At 40.4% G+C, this 22,167-nt stretch overlaps 1 protein-coding gene across 2 annotated transcripts in view; it reads left to right on the forward strand.

Annotated features, from left to right (window-relative positions):
* Sec24d (SEC24 homolog D, COPII coat complex component) overlaps positions 1–22,167 on the forward strand; it is an 84,167-nt gene that overhangs the window by 36,320 nt on the left and 25,680 nt on the right. For both annotated transcript variants that reach the window (XM_042697587.1, XM_042697586.1), the window contains exons 9-11: positions 12,150–12,288; positions 16,619–16,734; positions 20,936–21,060. In XM_042697587.1, the coding sequence (XP_042553521.1) occupies positions 12,150–12,288; positions 16,619–16,734; positions 20,936–21,060 (380 nt within the window). The remainder of the gene's footprint in view (positions 1–12,149; positions 12,289–16,618; positions 16,735–20,935; positions 21,061–22,167) is intronic.

Below are 22,167 nucleotides of genomic sequence, written 5' to 3' on the forward strand. Positions count from 1 at the left end.
AGGATAGCTTCATTCTTAGGAGTTTTGTTTGGCTCAGACTTTTACCTAAAATGTCTTAATAAAGAAAACAAATTGTTCTATTCACTACCATTTCCATTCTTTACTCTTCATGAGGGTTCACATTCAAATAGACTAAGTATGAAGAAAACCTGTTGGGAAGACAGAGGAATAGATGTCAAAAATTTGATCAATAAAGTTAACATAAAATGAAAAGACTGTCATGGCGAAAGCCACTGCCAGCCTTCGTCCTGGAATGGCTGGGCATGCCTGTGGCTTTCAGCTAGTCTTGCTTGGATGAGTTAATGTCATTCTGGTAGAATTGGTAACTTCAGTTTAGTACATCAAAGAGGAAACTTCTGTCTCATTGCAGTGACCTTGTGTTATCTACCCCACTAGGACGATAGTAGCTTGAGAAATAAGCATTATCCTACTTTGAGAGATGATGAACATAAAGGTCTGGGCTGTCAGAACCATTCAGCTAACAGGTGGTGTGGCTAGAATGCAAGAATTCCAGTGCCAAGATCTTCTAGCTCCACCAGCTGCAGATGTGCTTGCCTGAGTTTTATTGGGTTCCACATGGAAAGTGGCATTCCTTTTTTTTTTCTTGCTGGCTATTGCATCAGCAGTGGGATTTTTCACTACTGCAAGTTTGTGAGTTATCTTGAAATGTGACTATCTGAAACTGGTTTTCTTTTCTTTGTCTTTTGAGGTTAAGCTCCTGCTTAGTAGTCCTTGAAGAGAAAGAAGGCACCATTGAGAACCAAGCATTGAGAGAGCATATAGTAGAGGCCTTAGTTGAATAAAGGAGCCCTCCTCCACCCATTCACCCCCCTTCCCTCCCCCCCCACCCTCGTGCTCACTCTCCTCAAGAGCCTGCTGCACTTGCCTGTCGCTTTCTTTTAGTGTGTATTAATTACATCTGGGGCCTTCACTATGGTATGTCAGATGTTTATAACCTCCCTGTTACTGCAATATTTTAAAACCATTAGCTAAAAAATGTGAAAAATAAAATAGAAACCGTATAGGAGGAAAATCTTGGAGAGAATAAAGGAAGGGATGTCATTGTCCAAAAAATAAATGTCCTCATTACCTGACTCATGAAACTGTAACCCTGTGTACATCACCTGTATAATAACAATAAAAATTAAATGCATAAAAATTCAAAGAAGTAAAAGGATGGTGACGCAGCACTTAAAGTACCTTTGTGGTATAAAGTTATTGGGAACTGAGCCATGTCCCTTCTAGCGTTTGGTCACTCTGGTTGCAACTCTGTGAGAAAGGGCTGTGGGGGAGTAGGCAGCTGCACACCAGAGATGTGTCCACTTTTAGAACTGTGTAATAAAACGGGAGCAGACAGACGGACATAGTCACATATGTCAGAGCAAAGGTGGTTAGAATTTCTATTTTAAGTTCCAGTTCAGAAGCCAAACACACAGAGCTGATTTTCTCAGCCACAGAATTGTTCGTGTAGCTCTCCCATTTTTATTTTAAATGAAGAATAACTTTAGAAGAAACAAGAATTTTAAAAAAGGCCAGTACTGCCAGGTGCTTATGGCTCGTGCCCATAATCCTAGCTACTCTTGAGCATGTCAGTTCGAAGCCAACTAGGGCAAGGAAGTCTGTGAGATTCTGATCTCCAATCAGAGAAAGTGAAAAGTGGGTCTGTGGCTCAAGTGGTAGACAACTAACTTTCGCAAAAGAAGCTCAGGGACAGTGCCCAAGCTTTGACTGGTACACACATGAAAACCCCTCACAAGATTCTGCCATACTTTAATTTTCAGTGAATGTAAGTGGCAGTTGGTTGAATGGAATCTGTGATATAAACCCAGAGGCCAAACTCCAGAGAATCCTCTACAGAGGGACTAGTTCAGAGCCTTTTAGCTACCATTCCATTGTTTAATTCTAAGACCTGAATTTTCTGTTGTTTGTTTTGGTGCTGGTACTGCGGCTTGAACTCATGGCCTAGGTGCTATGTCTTAGCTTTTTCCACTCCAGGCTGGCACTCTACCTACCACTTGAGCCACAGCTCCATTTCCACATTTTAACATTTCAAGACCAGGGACATGTCTTTGTAAGCAGGACTTCTCAGCATTGTGCCAGATTTACTCAGCAGCTTTGGAATCTCTTGCACCTCATGGAATTTCGGAATCTCTCAGAACTGTTTTCACCTTGCTTCCTGCTGCTGGCTTCATCAACACTGTGTGCTTGTTTAGGCAGTGTGAGGGCCGTAGACGTGTGCCTCCTGGGAGAAAGCTAAGTATTGTGGAGTTTGATATGTGAGCGGTTCCTAAGTATCCCGTATTCACCGAGTAAACAACTTTAAATTAATCAACAAAATTCTATTTTTAAAATGTAGGGAATGTAGGAATAAAAGAAAAGCCTATCTAAGCTTCACGTTTATAACCATCTCTGGGGATGTTTGCCACAAGTTTGCCTGGAGTGTCCGTTCTTGTGAAGTGATTATTGTCAGGGATGTAAGAGTGCTTTCCCAGAGCCTAAAAGACTAAATCTGGAAAATGGTTGTGCTAAATAATATTTGAGTGTAGGCTGGGAAGGTGGCTCAGTGGTAGAGCGCTTGCCTTGCATGCATGAGGCCCTGGGTTCGACTCCTCAGCACCACATAAGCAGAAAAAAGCCGGAAGTGGTGCTATGGCTCAAGTGGTAGAGCATTAGCCTTGAGCTGAAGAGCTGAGGGACAGTACCCAGGCCCAGAGTTCAGGCCCCGTGACAGACAAAAAAGAAAAAATAATAATAATATTCAAGTGTACTTATCTATCTTTACCTATATGTAGAAATCCACTAGCACAAGTAATTTGGTGAGACTTTTCACAGAGTTCAAAGTCCAAACATGTATTGGGCATTCTTCCTGCAATATAAAGGCTGTCTTTGAGACAGGAAGGTCAGATAAATAAGGAAGGCCCTTATAAGCCTGAAACCTGCATTTTTAGTCATTTATTTATTATCCTTAAACAGTTGTGCAAAGGGCCTTCAATTTAATATGATGTCACTTTATGAGTGCAATGCATTATGATCTGTGCCGCCCCTTTGATCATTCTCTACCATATCTCCCCGTCCCACCCATCCTCTCAATTTTCCTAGTTCCATTTTGACATGTGTGCATTGAATATTATGACTGCATTCATTTGCCCTTCCCCTCTCTGTTTGCCTCCTCCTTGCACACTTACCTCAGCTCTCCCCACCCAACACATGTTCCAGCTTTCTAGTATTCATTTTGTTACCCTGTACATTTGTTGCTTAAAGGGCTTTCACTATTAAAGTCTTCCCCTTCATATACCATACTTCAGCGAATACATTTATACACATATACATGTATATATATGCACATAACCCAGTATATGTTTACATATACGTTTATAATGTAGATCTAACGTCTATGTATGTCTCTTTGAGCCTGACTTACTTCACTTAACATAATTTTTTTCCAGGTCAATCCATTTCCCTGCAAAAGACAGAGTATCATTCTTTTCCATGGATGTTTCATCTCCCCATGCAGCCATCTGCCATTTACTTAAGTTTCCATGTTCTGTATCAATGAAAATAACCTTCTTTCCACACATGCGTTTCTAATGAAGACTTGCCCACAGGGGAACTGGCACGCATTGTCCTTGCTGCTAGGATTGCTAGCAGTTAAAGACAGCTGTGCTGGCTCCAGGAACAGTTGCTTAAGGAATTTCCTCGACAGTACATTTTTCTCTAGGTTTAGCTTAGGTTTCACATTTCATTTTCTCCCTCTGTTGGTTTTTCTCAATATCATCTCACTGTCAGATGTATATAGTTTATGCATGTGTAAGTGTTGGTATATGTGTGTGTGTGTGTGTGTGTGTTGAGGTATGTAGTATTTTTACATGCATACCTATGTGCAGGGAAGTATATGAGTGAGCCATGTACAAAGAGAGGATCTGAATCCTTATCATTTGAGAAAATAAGACCATCATTAACTGACCAAGTAAAATAAAAAATCAAGTAAAATAGAAGAAACCTAATAATAAAGTAAAGTGCATGTCACTCACCTTCCTCCATCTTAGCCAGACTGTGGCCTTGCAGTGAGCATGTAACACAGGAATGAGATTCCAGGTTTGAGTTTCTACTTCCCCATGCTTTCTGGTTCTTTATAGGTCATATAACTTTTCATCTAAATACTGCAAACATGTAATTTCTCCTATATCACTTCCTCCTTTGGCAGGAAAAGGATACAAAAGATGGGTTAACTAATTTTTATCCATTTTCTTACGGTGAATTAATGGACCACCTTCTTTCATTGCAATTCATGACTGATTTATACCAAAAATACAAATATATTTTAGATGCTTTTAAATTAGATTTTTTAAAAAATTAAAACCTTTGTTAAATATCTGTTTTTTCTCCTTAGTGATGAAATTTACTTATTTGTAATTTTTTTATTGTTTTAATATATAGGGCACAGTAACAAGTCAAGTAAAGAGAACATTTCTTTTTTTTTTTGGTCTGGTCCTGGGGCCTGAACTCTGGGCCTGGGCGCTGTCCCTCAGATCTTCAGCTCAAGGCTAGCGCTCTACCACTTAAGCCACAGCGCCACCTCCGGCTTTTTTCTTTTTGCTTATGTGGTGCTGAGGAATCGAACCCAGGGCCTCAGGCATGCAAAGGCAAGCACACTACCACTGAGCCACCTTCCCAGCCCAAGAACATTTCTTTTTGGACAATGTTATACCTTCTCTTGCTCCCTCCCAGTTTTTCCCTCCTATCCCTCCCACAAATTTTATAGTTCATTTTCAACATAGTATTGGATTTTTTAAATTATGTTTAAGTAGCTGTACAATGAGGTTTCAATTCAGCATGTTAGTTTATGAGTATAATGCTTTTGTGTCTGTGTGTGTGCACACACACAAGTGACTAGGGCTTGAACTCAGGGCCTGGGCTCTTTCCTTGAGATGTTTTGCTCAAGGCTAGTGCTCTACCACTTGAACCATAGCTCCACTTCCAGGTTTTGGTGGTTAAATAGGGATTAAAAAACCTTACTGTTGATAGTGACTTTGTCTGTGTACTCAAGTCAAATGAACTTAGTCAAAAGATGGCTGTCTGCTTCCCTGGCACTGGCCCAGCAAGCCCAAATGGCTGTGTCCTGGGATGGCTACTCTCCAGTGTGTTACATGATAGCTTCATTGCAGACCACCTGCATAGCTCTACTCTCTTTCCTGTTCTGCAGACACTTTGTAGAAAACATTTGAAATGCGCTAGGGTAAGTTATATTCCCAAGAGGTATGATCTGTCATTTGAGTTCTGTTATACCTCTTAACAGAATATGTTTTTTGACCATATACTCCCAGTTGAATTTTTTTTTTTATGATGACCATTCTTCCTGGGGTAAGAAGGAATCTCAGTGTTGTTTTAGTTTGTATTTCCTTTATGGCCAGAGATGTCAAGCATGTCCTGGTGTTTATCAAGCAGGCCCATTTTGGTTTCTCATCACAGGTTGTAGATGATCTTTTACACATACCCATTTCCATATGTCTGCTTCCATTCTGTGGTTAATCCAAGTTACACATTACTTACTCGTGTGACGTTTCAGAAGCCAAGTGCTGCTCCTGTCCCCAGAGCCTCTCAGGGATGGTGTGATGACTTGGGCCCTGGAGGTTCCATTGCCGTTGCGGGAGAGCATGGTCTGACGCTGACTGTGGCTCTCAGTCAGTTGGACAACTGTGTGCCCTTTGTCACAGCTTCTTATTTTAAATCTTCTCATCTGAGTTAAGGTTGATCATGAGGAAACCTTTGTCTTCTACACTCTGCTGAGATATTTCCTCTACTTAGTAAAGTAGAAGATAACTGATGTGCAGGCAGCAATAGTTTCAGGACACTAGCTTATTGACTTCTTTCTTGGAGACTCTCACTCTCCCCTCTTGAATAATTAGAGTTACAGGCGTGAGCCACCCTGGCCTAGCTTACCTGGAGACTTGTAATGGAAAAAATAGCTAGAATTGTGTGTTGAAAATGTAGAATTTGTATGCCTTAAAAATCCTCCAGTCTTCAAAGAGAGGGGGAGGAAAAGGCAGAGAGAGAAAAGTGGGAAGAGAGACTTTTAGCGTGCACAGTATGAGAGGAGACATGGGGGCATGGCAGTGTTATCACCCTCATATCAGCCTGGTTACTGGCGACTGGATTTGCTGCTCCAACCGGAGATAGATGGTTGCGGAAGACCATCACCTCCTCATGGCAGTGTGCTGCCAAACAGCATGACTCAGCAGATGTCATCGTGTCCTCTCAGTAGCTCCGCCATTGCTAGTGTGCAGGGCAGCCTCCCCCACCCAGCCTCCTGGTGCCCTTTGCTTCAGGTGGCCGTGTGGCTTGGAGGCTGACCCAGCAGTGTCTCTGTTCTGCATAGAGAAGGGGAGGAAAGTTGAAAGAAGAAAAGAAACTTTTTGAAATAAATTCCTGTCTGTTACTTTAGTAGATCTAGCACATCCTTTAATTTCTTCCTTTTTCTTCCTTCCTTCTTCTTTCTATCTTTCTCTTTCTTCTTTTTCTTTCTATCTTTCTGTCTTTCTCTTCTCTTTTTCTTTATCTCTTCTTCGCTCTCTCCTTCCCTCCCTTTGTTCCTCTCTTTCTTTCTTTCTTTCTCTCTTTTCTTTCTTTTTTTTTCTTTTTTGTGGGACTTTGACTCAGGACCTGGTACTGTCCCTGAACTTTTTTTTTTTTTCAGTTGCGGGGCCTGAACTCTGGGCATGGGCACTGTCCCTCAGCTCTTCAGCTCAAGGCGAGCACTCTTAACACTTTGAGCCACAGCACCACTTCCAGCTTTTTCTGCTTATGTGGTGCTGAGGAATCGAACCCAGGGCCTCACGCATGCTAGACAAGCACTCTACCACTGAGCCACCTTCCCAGGCCCCCTGAGCTTTTTTTGCTCAAGGCTAGATTGAATTTTCCTACTAAGAGCCAGGCCTCTATTTCCAGTTTTTGGATAGTTAATTGGAGATAAGAGTCTTATGGACTTTCCTTCCTGGGCTGGGTTTGAACCTGAGATATCAGCCTCCCAAGTAACTTGGATTACATGCATGAACCACCCGTTCCTGGACAAACTATAATTTCTATAAAATTTATGTATACATTAGTAGCCTTGCATTTCTTAATTGATTTCACTTTTAGAATTTTTTTAAACCCTTAATCAAAGATGGATTTGTTTTAAGGAAAGTTTAGGTTTCTCAGTTTTGTGATAATAGGTGCTGTAAGTTAAATTTAATAATTATTAAAGTTACATAAACTGGACAGAGCAGAGTTATCTTGGGTATTTTATAATCCATGAAAGCTTTGTTTTAATTTTTGGTTGTTCAGCGCCACCTACTGGTTGTATGTTAGTAAGCACTTTCACAGTTTTGACTTCAAGATTTGATACTTAACCACTGAGAAAATCTATAGTCAGGTTTATGCATTCAGAATCTTTTTTGAGACAGGATCTTCCCATGTCACCCTGGCTTGTCTAGAACTTGTGATCATCTTTCTGCTGCTTTCCTGATGCTGGGATCACAAGCATGAGCCATCTCACCAACCTGGATATTTAGAGTTTTCTTTAAAATGGAGTAGTCAAAACAAAAACCCATACCTTGCAAACTTTATGATATATTCTTAGGGATGGGTCATCCTATATTATGCTTCATTTTCTTGGAGCATCTGCTTTTGTTTTGGAAATCCAATATGGATAAGTTTAGCATTGCCTTTCTAAGCTAAAAATAACCCTAGTAAGTGATACATGGGAAAGTATTCTGTCTGTGTGCACTCTGTTCTCTCAGTCCTGCATTGTGTCATTGTCTTCCTGCTCCACTGCCTGGCAAGCCACACAGACAGGCCACATGCCCAGCTCCTGTGGTACCTGACAGGGTACTAGCATGTTGAAATAAGAAAATATACAGAATTTTATGAGTAGCATCAAGATGCTAAGTGATACTCTTTGATACCTTCTTTAACATGGGAAATAAGAGTTGTTTGGTTTTTTTTTTAACATTGGCATCCTTTGACTAGTAGGTAGATAGTATTTTTGCTTGTCGTCCAAAATGTATAATAGCAATGTTCAAGGTACTTGTTTTATATGCATTAAAAAGAGACATTTTATAGGAAAATGAATGGAGATCACCATGTTGAAGAAATAAACTCAGGACAAAATTTTCATGTTTTCACTCATGTAGAACCTAGACCTTAATAATAATAATAATAATAAATGTGATTGGAAAAGGGGAACTGATTGTTGGGGGAAAACAATGGGAGGAGAAAAGGAGAGGGTAAGGGGGTAAATAGAGTCGTCAGAGTCCGCGCGTGCGCATGTGCGCACGCACATGTGTATGTGTGTGTGTGTGTGTGTGTGTGTGTGTGTAAATGCATAATGAATTGCACTAAAAAATGTTTTTAAAAAAATTGAATAGGAAGCTGGGTGCCAATAGCTCCTACCTATAATCCTAGCTACTCAGGAGGCTAGGGTCTGAAGATCATGGTTTGAAATCAGCCTTGACAGACAAACACATGACACTCCTATCTCCAGTTAACCAGCAAAAGCTGGGAGTAGAGCTGTGGCTCAAGCCATAGATCACCAACCGGTAGCAAAAATAGCTAAGGAACAGTGTACAGGCCCTGAGTTCAAGTTGCAGTACTACTGCAAAAAAATAAAGATGTGGAGGGAAGTAGTTGAGAAAGGAGTGTGTGTGGGAGGAGTGTATTGGCTTGATGGGGGAATGTTGTCGGAATTCATAGGGTCGTCAGCACAACCCATTGTGCAATCCGGTCATATTAATTAAAGATGAAAACAAACATTTTAATGGGAATTGGTGCCAGTCTAGCACATGGCACTCCCTTGTTTATCCAGCAACATAGGGTTCAAAATTACTTTTCTTCTTAGTTTATCTCAGACATGGCCCATAATTGCTAGAACTAAGAATAGCCAGCTGAGGGCTTGGAGCCAGCTTCTCTATCCTTTCCTTCTTCCATTTATAAAAGAAGACCAGAAAAGAAAGAGCCGGCAGGGATATTTTAGAGGCTGAAGATTAAAGCCCATTTTTAAACAAAGCATTTAAAACCTGAAAATACTTCTCAAGTAAATAGGATATTAAGAAAACAACTTAGGGCATTTTTGTTGCTGTTGTCTTTTGGAAAGTAACTCGAGGGTGTTCTTTTTTTTTTTTTTTAAATGCTATATTCACTTAGATTGAAGACAGAAGCAAAGTAAACTTAGCTGTTTACAAGCTCTTGCACAGTCCTGCCGAGCAGATAAGCAGACATCTGGAGAGAGAGGGAAAAAAATGCTTGATTGTTTTCGGCATGAGAGAAGAAACATTAGCAGTGTAGTTTAGAAACCCTTGCCCTGTTGCCCCCAAACAAAATGTAAACAGTTAAAAAGCTTTTAACATTCTTTACTGTCACCTTGATGGTCTGATTACCTTCCTTACCTATCCATCATCTGCTTTCCAAGAGTGAAAACTGAAAAAAAAATTGTATGTGTACTTAATCACCTAGATATCACTGCAACTTGACTGCCGCTGGTTGCTGGACATTTATTTTCAGTTCTACAAGTTGGACTATGTCAGCGTTAGAAGGCTTAGGCATTACTGGCTGACAATCATGGTAATTTTAGGTCTGCCTTTGAGCAAATAATAGTAATAGAATCAAAGGCAAATTTTGTCCCATGAAACTGACTTATGTAAGAAATAATTACATCCTATTTGAGGTCTCAAGTATCTCAGGGAATTGATCATAGTCTTTGAACTCTGAAAACAAAAGGATGAGCATAGGTGATGTGTCTGGAGTGAACATAGTTTAGCTTTTGAAAGGTATCTTCTGAACTGAGGAGGATGGAGCTGGAGTCCTTGCAGAAACCACAGGCAGACTCGACCGCTGGACTCTGCTCCAAAACAGACCCCTGACCCGACACGTCTGCAGTCATTTTATGCTTCTGATCTTCTGATATCTCCCTTCATTTTCCTAAGAATCTCTTTCTCTCTCTTTTTTAATCTGTATTTTTCTGCTTTCCTCAGACCATTTATTTCTATTTTTTATTATTTTAAAGTAATATACAGAGGGGTTACAGTTACATAAGTCAGGTTAATGAGTTCATTTCTTTTTGGACAATGTCACCCCTTCCCTCTCTCTCTCCATTTTTTCCTCCCATCTCTTCTCACCCACAGACCATTTTTTATTATGTTTTATTATCTTTTTTTAAATCTTGGAGCATATTTTTATTGTGATTAAGTGATTATATAGATTTCACAGTATTGTGAGATAGTGATACTTAGTTAAAGTCACAAACACATTCTAACCTTCATGGGGCAAATGGTCTTTATCATGGTCTATAAAGCTAGTGAATTCTATGAGCTTTGACAATACAGCTATTTCTTCCACATCAGGTGATATGTACATTTATTTCCTTTTGCTTAGTGTCAGTGTCTTTAAATAGTGGTAGAAATGAGTTATCATTTCAATATGCCACTTTATGAGGATAACGCATCTTGGTCAGTATTACCCCTTCCATCATTTTCCCCCTTCCTCAGGCCATTTCTCATTATTACCAGCTAAAGAGAGTGAACACTGCCACTTTATATCTTTCACACAAAGGTTTGTATACACAACGATACATGGATACATGAGCTAGTGTATACAAAGTTACATGGATTCTTGGCATGTTTACAAATCTACTCTGCCTCTCAGCTTTCAACTGCTGGAAGTTGTGTAGGTCTTCTGAAGGGTAGAGCTTCTGTCTTCTATATTATCTTTGTTTTCAGTTTTTTATTTTTATTTTTTTGGTACTGGTCCAGAGCCTTGGCCTCAGGACATAGGTGATGCCCCTGAGCTTTTGTTTTTCTGGTTTTTTTTCCTCAAGGCTAGTACTCAAATCACTTGAGCCACAGTTCCACTTCTGGCTTTTTGGTAGTTTATTAGAGATAAGAGTCTCAGGGACTTTTCCTGCCTGGGCTGGCTTCAAACCACAATCCTCAGCTTTCTTAGTAGCTAGAGTTACAGATGTGAGCCACCAGCACCCAGACTAGATTGTAATAGTGTTCTGTATTAACTAATAAAGTTCACTTTGAATGCCGGATGCTGGTGGCTCATGCTTGTAATCCTTGCTCAGGAGACTGAGATCTGAGAATCATGGTTCAGAGCCAACCCAGGCAGGAAAGTCCATGAGGCACTTATCTCCAATTAATAACCAGAAAACTGGAAGTAGCACTGTGTCTCAAAATGGTAGGGCACTGGCGTTGAGTAGAAGAGCTCAGGGACAGCACTCAGGCCCTGAATTCAAGCTATACAACCAACAAAAAAATAAAAAAGAAAGTTCACTTTAAAAAACATAAACCCGGGGCTGGGAAGGTGTCTCAGTGGTAGAGCGCTTGCCTTGCATGCATGAGGCCCTGGGTTCGATTCCTCAGCACCACATAAGCAGAAAAAGCCAGAAGTGGTGCTGTGGCTCAAGTGGTAGAGCGCTAGCCTTGAGCCGAAGAGCTGAGGGACAGCGCCCAGACCCAGAGTTCGGGCCCCACGACCAGAACAAAAACAAAACAAAGCAAAACAAAAAAACATAAACCCTTTTCATACATATCCAGTGCCCACTCCTAGCAGAGATACTTTCTCATGAATTTTGAAATGATGTTACTCTTTTCCAACCATTGACACTGGGTACAACACTCTGTACTGGACAGCCCTGCCAGTGGATGCCAGAGTCACCCCAAAAGAGCGCAGGTCAGAGAAGACAGAGGAGAAAACCCAGTCCATCTCTTGCTTCTTCATTTGTAGTCTGAACAGAGTGAACAAAACATGTGGCTTCAGGGGTTCAGGACGTTTTTTTTTACCATAAGTACAGTGAAGTATTATAATTCCTGCTTAAACACATATAAGGTAAATATATCATCTACATGACAGTGTACATAGACGGATATCTACTGATAATATACTGTATGATAATACACTGTATGTGTACTGTAGAAGATTTTAGTATGGGCTCTGTGGAGACGGTCGTGTTGCCTTGCACTCACTTGTTGTCAAGAGATCTCTGCTGCCCTGGAAAATTCTCAGTGTTGTGTTCCTGGGTAAGCGAATGCTATGTTAGAAGACATTTCTAATTCTTCACGCCTAATAGTCATCTCGAATTCAGCCGTTCATTTAATCTGACCTACTTCTTCCAGACTCCCCTTTATTTGGTGAACCACGGCGAGAATGGACCTGTCCGGTGCAACAGGTGCAAAGCCTACATGTGCCCGTTCATGCAGTTCATCGAGGGAGGGAGGAAGTACCAGTGTGGCTTCTGCAACTGCATCAACGATGGTAGGTGGTGCTGCGACCCGGTCTGTGGAAGGTTTTCATCTAGAAGTAACATGCATGACATGTTTAGTTCAGCAAAAACACATTTGTTTTTCCCAGCTTTGATTTGTCCTAGTGCCTTCTTTATCATTTCCTAGGGGGCAGCTAAGTAAAACACCCATGTTCAGCTTGGGAATCCACGTCCCTCTTTCCCTCTTAACTTTCTGTAGCTGGCTGAGCCCCATGTGGAAACTGTGAAAGAAAGCTCAGATGTGGTAGCTGGGGTGGGTGTTATTTTTCAATCACCTTACACAAAAGCCCCAGTTGCAGCAAAATGACATTTTAAAAAATGTTTTTTAACCTTTTAAGTTTACAGAGGATAAACCCTTGACACTTATCTTTTGTGAACCGTTGGGGTTATTTATTTATTTATTATTTTTGTGCTGGTTTCTAGTCTTAAATTTCACGCTTTGCACGATCAGTTGGCTTTTTGGTGCTCTCCCACTTGAGCCACAGTTCCACTTCTGGCCTTTTCCTGGTTAATTGGACATAAGTCTCAGGACTTTTCTTCCTGGTGCTTCTTAGAGCACAGCCTCCAGTAGCTGGGATTGCAGGGGTGAGCCACCAGCACGACTGAGTGCAGTGTTATTCTTGATTGTGAAGCCCTTGGAACTGAGGATAAGCACAGATGAAACCCAAGGCTTTAACTCTTAACATAGATTTTACTTTCCTCCTCTGATATGAATGTTGATTCTTTTAAGAAAGGAACATTCTTATGATACACTTGTCTATATTTTTAAGGCATTATATTATTATATTAATCTCATGCCACTATGAACTCACTGATGTTGAAAAAACCTGCAGCCTTTCCAAGATTACTTTCACATGTATCCTATTTATACCATGTCTTTATACTTATGATTCCCTGGCATTAAATAAAATGCACCCCCCCACATTTGTGTACATGTGTTGATTTTTGTTAACTATAATGACTGTGGGAGAATGACTTTCTTAGGGTTTCCCCCATTCCTGATGATCGTGGACATGCTTCCAGGCAAGTTCTGAGACCAGAATACTATATAGCATAGCCACAGCGCTCCCTGTCCCTTTGCCTCTCCATAGGCACTGCACCCCGCCACAGTTTCCTGCCTACCTCAGTGTGTCCGTGGCCTCTTGGCTCTGTGAGTGTTCTCTGGTGGGAGAGCACTCCTTATCACCTTCTTTCCTGTCCCCTTGTCGTGCCCACAGTCTAGATATGCCTTTGTCCAGCTTAGAAACATAAAGCGCTGGACACTGGTCTTGGGAGTCTTCCCCGTGAAGACCTTCTGTCAGTTGGCACAAGTGGCTTGCTGTGGATTTGCGCGGTTGGCTTCTGGTCTCACCTTGAAGGCTGTGGCGTGGACTGCTCCATGGGTGTATGTCCTCATGCCACCCATAACATCTGCTCAGGGCAAATTGGACGTGACGCTGAGACCAGGATTTGTTTTCCAGGCTTATTCTTCTTCCTAAGGAAGATCTGCTCCCTTGCTCATCCCCAACATGGAATCTAACCAGATCTCCTTGGCTGGACCTCTGTCTCAGCACTTTCTGTCAGGAGCCTGGGGGAGCTTGTTACTTGGTCTTTTGGAGCGGACTGTCGTGAGATGGCAGAGGCCGCTCCTGAAGCACTAGGATAAAGTTCCTCCCCAGTCCACGGCTCCTCAGGGTCTGTAGCCAAGCCCTCAGCTGTCTTTGGAAGGTGATCAAGGGTATAGAACACAGAGAATCTTCCATTTGTTGTCATTCCCTGGTCTCTCACAGGGTTGGGGAACCTTTTTTTTCTACCAAGTGCTGTTTGGGTATTTATAACATCATTACGGGCCTCACAAAATTATCAGTGCTGAAAGTTGGGCTGTGACAGCCAACAGGTGGTGGGCATGCCTATTCTGTTTGTACCAAATGATTTCATGGGCCTAAAACAGCCTTCAGGCCAGTGTTCCCAGGCTGCAGGCCAGACTTAGACTTGGACTTAGACTGATCTCTATGTTCTCCAGTTGGGTGTAATGAAGACAGAAGTGGGTAGATTTTTTAGAACAGAAACCCTGCTCCAATAATTCCACTCTTCCTTTTCTGCAATGTCTAGAGATTGCCTAGTGAGAGCCATGATGTAGAAGGATGCTGGGAGACAGGAGTCACATGACAGTGCCTAGTCTATGCTATGACTTAAATTTTGGATCGTAAAAGATGACAGAGAACATTAAATGCTAATGAAAATAATACAATTACCTTGCCCATGTAATTGTAACCCCTCTGTACGGTACTTTCACAATAATAAAAAAAAGAAAATAATACAAGAGCAAAACTTCACATTACAAATAGATGTGTGGGTTTCAACTATAGGCCCTGTGATGTGGATGTGGGGTGGGAATGAGCCGCAGGTGATGCTGGAATATACTACAGGTGATGAAACAGACAGGACACTGCCATGTGTCCTCAGCCCGCCCGCCCACGTCTTCTCTCTCGCTTCTTTGCACCACCACCACGGCAGTTTCTGGCCTTCCTAGTTTTATCACTGGAGCTGAGACTGTTTCCAACGTAGTCATCATTTTAATAATGTTGAATCTTCCACATTCAGAGACCCCTATGTAAATGTAAACTTTAAAAAGAAACGGCTATGATATGTTAAGAATGTAGAAAAATCAAAGTTCTATAATTTTGTCTGCAAATCTTACCTTAGAAAATAATTGGTTGTGAACAAGACTCAAGTGGTAGAGGACTTGCCTAGCATCTACAAGGCCCCGAGTTCAAACCCTCGTACCACCAAAAGAAAAAGGGAGCTAAGAGGTCTGGAGTTTCTTCTGAGGTGACCAAAATACCTTAAAACTAAAACATTTGGGGTAGTATGATTTTGTGAATGTACAAAATGCCTTTGAATTGTACATTGCAACTAGTGAGATGTTCATTCATTGATTTAGCCACTAGCCAAGGTATCTGTCTATTGAAACATTGTGTTGTATGCCATAACTACATGCAATTTTTATTGGTCAACTAAATGTTAACAAAAGAGAAAACACTCCCTCATAATTTCAATGCCAGTTTCACAACTAAAAGTAAAGAACACTCAGTTGGTTTTCAAACAAAAGTCCTTACTTTATTTGTAAAGCTTTACAGAGGAAGATGTTGTTCTTTACAAAATGCCTCACACACAAGCACTGAGAGTTTTTCTAAACACCCCTGTTGGCAAAAGTTTCATAGCTTTCCCTATTCATCTTGAGGCAACGAGAGTTCTTTCTTGCACAGATACCAAGCCTTATTTGTCCAAGTGCTCTGTATGTGACTCAGAAGTATTTCTGTGCTACTGGATGGCTTCCAGGACTTAGCCAGAACTAACCTCAGACATTTGAATCAAATTAATTCTTCAGAGGAGATCTCTTGTCTGCAGTCTTTCCCTAATACAGTCATCTTCAGCACTCTCCAACCCAGCCATGAGAAGATTAACCTACCAACTTCCCTAGAGCAGAAAACATTCCCTAATTAAAGTATAATAAATATGGTAGTTAATAGTATAGTTCAAATAACCATTGTTTATCTCTGTTAGGTAGATGGAAAATTCAATTTTGTGTGTGTGTGTTAGTCATGAGGCCTGAACTCTGGGCCTGGGTGCTGTCCTTCAGCAGTTCAGCTCAAGGCTAGCACTCTCGCACTTGAGCCCATGGCTCTGCTTCTGGCTTTTTTCTGCTTATGTGGTACTGAGAAATTGAACCCAAGGCCTCATGCATGAGGCAAGCACTCTACCACTGAGCCACCTTCCCAGCCCCCTCAAAATTCTTTTTAAAAAGTTCAATCACAGATGATTACTGATTTAAAATCATCAGTAATTTTGTCATTTTTTTTGTTAGTTTTGGTGAAAGTTTTGGGGTCTGAATTGCTGTCCCGTAGCTTTTTACTCAAAGCTGGCCACTCTACCACTTGAGCCACAGTTCCACTTCTGGCTTTTTTGGTGCTTAATTGGGGATAAGAGTCTCCTTGACTTTCCTGCCAGGGCTGGCTTCTAACCATAAACACCAGATCCCAGTCTTCTGAGTAACTAGGATTACAGGTGTGAGCCACCAGCACTCAACTATACTGTTTTTCTTGAATGATCCCAATCACAAGCATTTTTTTGTCTTCCAAAACTTGTAGAAGAATCCAGAGGATTTGTAAGCAACTCTTATACTTTCCAAGGCATGCTTTTTGTATTTAGAATACTCTGCATTCTAGCTTTAGACTACATTTCTTAGACTAGTTCCTTTCTTCCGGTAATAAATTTTGAGAATGTATTAAATTGTCTGTTTATGAAAACAAAACATGTCCTTCTCTGTTTGGCTTTCATTAGTTCCACCGTTCTATTTCCAACATCTGGACCACATTGGAAGAAGGCTAGACCACTATGAGAAGCCTGAGTTATCGCTGGGATCGTATGAATATGTTGCCACTTTGGATTATTGCAGAGTAAGTGTTCCCAGTGCTCCAAGTACTTATGCATCAATGTCAGATTCAAGTGACTAACATTCTTCTGTACAGAGTTGACTTGATTCATAAACAAAACATTTTGGCGGTACCATGGGAATACAAAAAGACAGGATATGAAACCCATATCCAAACTTCTAGGTTGTGAGCATTGAAGCAGTTGCCTAAGCATCTTCTGGAAAGACCCATTTCTCAAAACACGGTGCCAGAAAAAGAAAACTATTACTTTGTTTCTTCCAGATAAAATACACTGGCTTCTCAGTGCAACAGTGCCATGCAGGATCTCTGCCTCATTTGTTGTCAGTAATCTCAGGAAAACTTCCCTACTTTGCCCAGCGTGAGTGGCAGAACTACTGACATGTTTCTTTGCCTCTATTCTACAATCTAGTTGTTATTATGGTGGCTTGGGGATCTTGGCCTCTGATTTCCTTGCTCTACAAATCTCTTTTGGCCCTTTCTCTTCTAGACTATTAAGTTTAAAAAGTGTAACTTCCCTTTAAAGCCATTGACATTGCAGCCTACATTGCCACTTCAGCCATGTCTGTCTTCAGTTCTTCACAGCTCTTGCCATGTGCTCTGAACTTACCAGCTCTTGGACAAGTCCATGCCTTTATACAAGATGTCCTTCACCATGCCTTCTGTTTTCCTGTCACATCTGTATGTATAGATCCCATCCAGTGCACTTGTACTTATTCTTCTGTCTGAAGTTTTGTTACCTCTGTGTGTGTGTGTGTGTGTGTGTGTGTGTGTGAGAGAGAGAGAGAGAGAGAGAGAGAGAGAGAGAGAGAGAGAATGCACACACCTTTCTAGCTGTCACAGTTGTTCACTTCAGCCTCTGATTTTTTTGATTTTAGTAGTCTGGTCCTATCTTCATATTAAATTCCTCTGGAATTTAAGTCTTCTTGCCTGTCTCCCTCTTTCTATATTCTTGAGGACCCAAATCTTGTCCTAAATTTCTTCATGACATTTTTATAGTGTCTTGTGCTAGTGGGAAGTTGATCAATATGCATGGTTACTATGTATGTAATGAATGAATGAATGAATGAGTGAGTGAGTGAGTGAGTGAGTTTACAGGAGGGTCACCACCACCCATCTCCTTTCTTCAGTGTCAGTTTTCATGACATCATTATAGGCATCTTGCACCACTTTACAATGGGTTAGTGATTTGAAACGCAGGTCATTTCACATCTTAGTTGAGAATTCTGCTTCTATCTGAAACATCATGGGGAAGCTTGAAAACATGAGTGTCATTCTGCCTTCTTGCCTGCTCTCCCTTCTGAAAATGAAAGCCCACTAACACCTCCTGCCCAGACACCTGCCTCTACCCAGAGTTCTTCTGTAGATGGTTTCTCATTGACCTGCTCATCAACTGAGAACTGAACAGAGAGTACTTGCACAAACTAGGCACTTTCTCCATTGACGGAATCTCTTTTCTCATTAACATCTTCACTTACTTTAGTGTATTATTTTAGTTTGCTCTATGTCACACAGAAATAGTTACCCCCAAAAAAACCCACTTTGAGCTTCATTGGTTTGAAGCACCATCACACTTGAGCATCCGGTGGGAATAGAAGAACACTTTTTTGATACAAAATGGTTTCTGTCAGGCAAGAAGTGGGTCCCCAAGTTCAAAGACGTCTGAACCTATTTATTCCTTCCTGCTGTTGACTGAAGGAATATCAGTAGGCAAAGCTGAAACATTTGCTATCCTGGTTATACCTCATAAAGCCATCATAACCTGTGGTAGGAGAATTTACTCAGTGAGTGATCTTTACAATTGTAGTATAAATCTTACAACACTCCAAGTCTCCAGCTCCCTGCCAAAAAACCTACATTATCTTGACTTTATGCTTTTTAGTAGAAACTCAGACAGAGAGTCAAGTCTATTTCTTGGAACAAAAATCTTAGTATCTTCAAATTCTGTTTTATGGAAATATTCCAGAAGTGTGATAGATGGAAAAATCACACCCAGCATGGGTAGAACCAAACAAGTGGCTTTAGTAAGCTAAATCTTCCTTATCACTTTCCAAGCAGAGTTTATAATGAATAAGGCTATAAACACCTTCAAATTTAGTTACAATTTAAAATGCAAATGAAGTAGAAGAATAGGTTAGCTTAGGGATTTGGATAGTGGAAAGAAGTTACTTAAATTCATATTTGTATTTTTTAACACTGTTATACACACTGAAAGGAAGATTATAAAACTCAGGTTTTCCTCTATCCGTTTTAGTTGATCTTAACTCAACTTTGGTTATTTTTGCAGTACTAGAATTTGAACTCAAGGCCTGTGCTTGCTAGACAAATGTGGTACCACTTGAACCCCAACCCCGGGCCCTTTTTCTTTAGTTACTTTTCAGGCTTTTGGCCCTAGATGGCTTTGATTTCCACTTAAGTGGGAGAATGTTTATTGTAGAATAATGAGAAGTAAATTGAGAGAAAGTTTTTCAAACAGTCTACTTATTGATTTTCCACTGGCAATGTATTGCTGTTCTTTTCTTCTTCTTTGTTTGTTTGTTTGTTTGTTTTGTGCCACTACAGGGGCTTGAACTCAGGGCCTTGGCACTGTCCTCACTTTTTTGCTGAAGGCTGACATGCTATGACTGGACCCACAGCTCCACTTCCAGCTTTTATTTACTGGGGAATTAGTCATGCTGAATTTAGGAGAGAATACAAGCATAATAAGACATGTTTGAGTTTGTTGCAAAGAATTTTTGGTTTAATTAACAAGGATAATTATTTCCATCTAATATAAATCAATATATTATCTATATTATGAAATAGATTGGTCAGGTGCTGTGACTCCCACCTGGAATCCTAGCTACTCAGGAGGCTGAGATCTGTGGATCATGGTTTGAAGCCAGGCCAGGGAGAAAATTCCTTGAGATTCTTATATCCAGCTAACCAGCAAAAAGCTAGAAGTGGAGGTTTGCCTCAAGTGGTAGAGTGCTAGGTGTGAATGGAAAAAGCCAAGGAAGAGCTTGAAACCATAAGTTCAAGCCCCTATTCACACACACAGAGAAATATATTAGACCCAGAGGATGCCAGTCTATTTTGGGTATTTACAGGTTGATAATCTTTAAGCCTTATAGTTTTTTACTTGAAATGAAGTATTTTAGGGAGTAGAGCTGTGGTTCAAGTGGTAGAGCAAAAATGCTCAACAATAGTGCCCAGGCCCTGAGTTCAAGGCCCAGGACTGGCACCAAAAAAAATTTACATAGTATTATATAGTAACTAAAGTCAAATTTTATTTTAGAACATTTTTAAATTGATTACCAAGTTAAAAATGTACTAGGTTTTAATCTTTCATTCTCTAGTGTGGCTCACTAATGTTACTCTTCTATAGCCATCTTTTCTAAATATTTTGCAAGTCCCAACTGAAAGATCGTTTCCCTAAGTGCTCTTTGAACACCAGCCAAAATAGAGACCAGCAGTTAGAAACCATTGTTACAGCAGCTGCGTTATGTCAGAGTGATTGTTTTAAACACACAGAGAAAAGACCATTCTTACTGTAAATATGCAATAAATCAGGTAAGTATTTAACAATATGGCTCAGTTTTTAAAATATGCAGTTACATGTTCTCATATAATTTCATATCTCTAAATGGAAAGACATAAAAGAAGAGGTTTGAAAACAACAATATCCGCGTTTGTGAAATTTTATTTCAGTTTCCAAAGTAAATACTAATATATATTAGTACTTATATATACAAGTATTTATTATATTTATTATATATACTAGTATTTATTATATATCACATATAATATATTGTTATATATAACATATTGCATATTCTATATAGTATATATGCACATATATATTATATATAACTGCTTTTGGGCACAAGACTTTAGGGCTTCATCCTGGAAGATGGTGTTATGGCAGGGCTGATCACAATACTGTATCTTCCTTTCAGTAACTTTAATAGTGGGTCCTTGAGCCCTGGAAAAGTGAACTTGCTCTGTTAGATAATACTGCCTAGTTCTAGTCACACCCTGAAAAAGTTTCTCTTATCTTTTTGATGGCATCAGAAACTGTTTTAGACAGTTACTTGATTCCTAGATGTTAAGCCCTACATCTTATGTGAAGTGTCTGATCAACTTGAAGAGTTTCTAGTATTTAAATTCAGTTCTTAAGTGTACTTACTTTCTATCCATTTGTGTGATGTTGTTTGCTCTCCTGTAGAAGAATAAACCTCCCAACCCACCAGCCTTCATCTTCATGATTGATGTTTCGTATAGTAACATAAAGAACGGACTTGTCAAGCTCATATGTGAAGAACTGAAGACTGTGTTGGAAAAGCTCCCAAAGTAAGAGAACCACCATTTTTTCCTTAGCTTCCATTGCTGAATGAATACATTGTCCAGGAAACAAATGCTGAGTGGCCAGTGGGCATTTTTTACTAATGAGAACATTGAGTAGTCAGTTAACAAATCAAACCGCACAATTCTTTTAAGGCTTTAAACAGTTAGAGTGCTCCTTTGTATCAAGCAAAAGAGTCATGCTGGCTAACAAAAAATTACTAATAGTGCTAGAAGAAAAACTTTCAAAATATGTAAGTTATGAGAATCCAAACAGTAGAAGGGCAAGTCTGGAAGATTCCCTCCCCCCTCATTTTTAGATAAGTGGCTTTCTAGTGGGAACTGCAAGGTTCTAGAAGTGACTAACTGTTCTAAAAGTGTTAGAAAACTGGACATCTCCACTGTGGTGGCAGGTGCATCCCTCTCCTTGCCATTGCTGCAGGGCAAGGGTGAGCAGTAACTAGCAGGTGAACATCATCCTAGGTGTTAATGAATTTCACATTTCTTGAAGTGGCATGGTACGTGGTTTATCACAAACAAGTAAATAAAACTGATGGCAATCTTACTATAAGAAAATAGAAAACGCTACACATAAACAGGCCCAAATAAATTTTATGGAGAAAAAGAACCAGATCTGGAAAATGAAGGAAGGGATTAAATAAAAAAGATGTTAAAAAAGATTTGAAGAGTAGCTGGGAATAGCTAAAGGAATCCTTTCTTTTTTGTCTTGCCTCCTCTGCTGGCTAGTTTTAAATGTCTTAGTGTAGCAGTTGGTTGTTTAGGGCAGGACAAGCATCTGGCAAGGAGAGAGATCAGGGATCAGGGAAAGGCCATCAGTCCTGCCATCTTTCCTACTTGACATTGGATGCCTTGTCCCTCTTTGCTCCTTCTACCTAAGGCAGTGTTTGGGGCCACATGAGGCTCTGCCAAGGTGACGCAGGACCTCCCAGAAGTGGCTTTGTTTGTATCTGTGAAGCTGAAGACATAATATTCTGCAGGATGGTTTGGAAAAGCAGTGGGGATGTTTGAGAAACACTGAGGTGATTTCAAACTGAATCCAGATGAGGATTGATCTGGGAGTAAGTGGAAGGTCATAGCATAAGGAAGGCCTCCTGG

The sequence above is a fragment of the Dipodomys spectabilis genome, unplaced genomic scaffold (genome assembly GCF_019054845.1).
Source record: "Dipodomys spectabilis isolate Male_0828 unplaced genomic scaffold, ASM1905484v1 ptg000225l, whole genome shotgun sequence".
In the NCBI taxonomy this organism is placed as follows: domain Eukaryota; kingdom Metazoa; phylum Chordata; class Mammalia; order Rodentia; family Heteromyidae; genus Dipodomys; species Dipodomys spectabilis.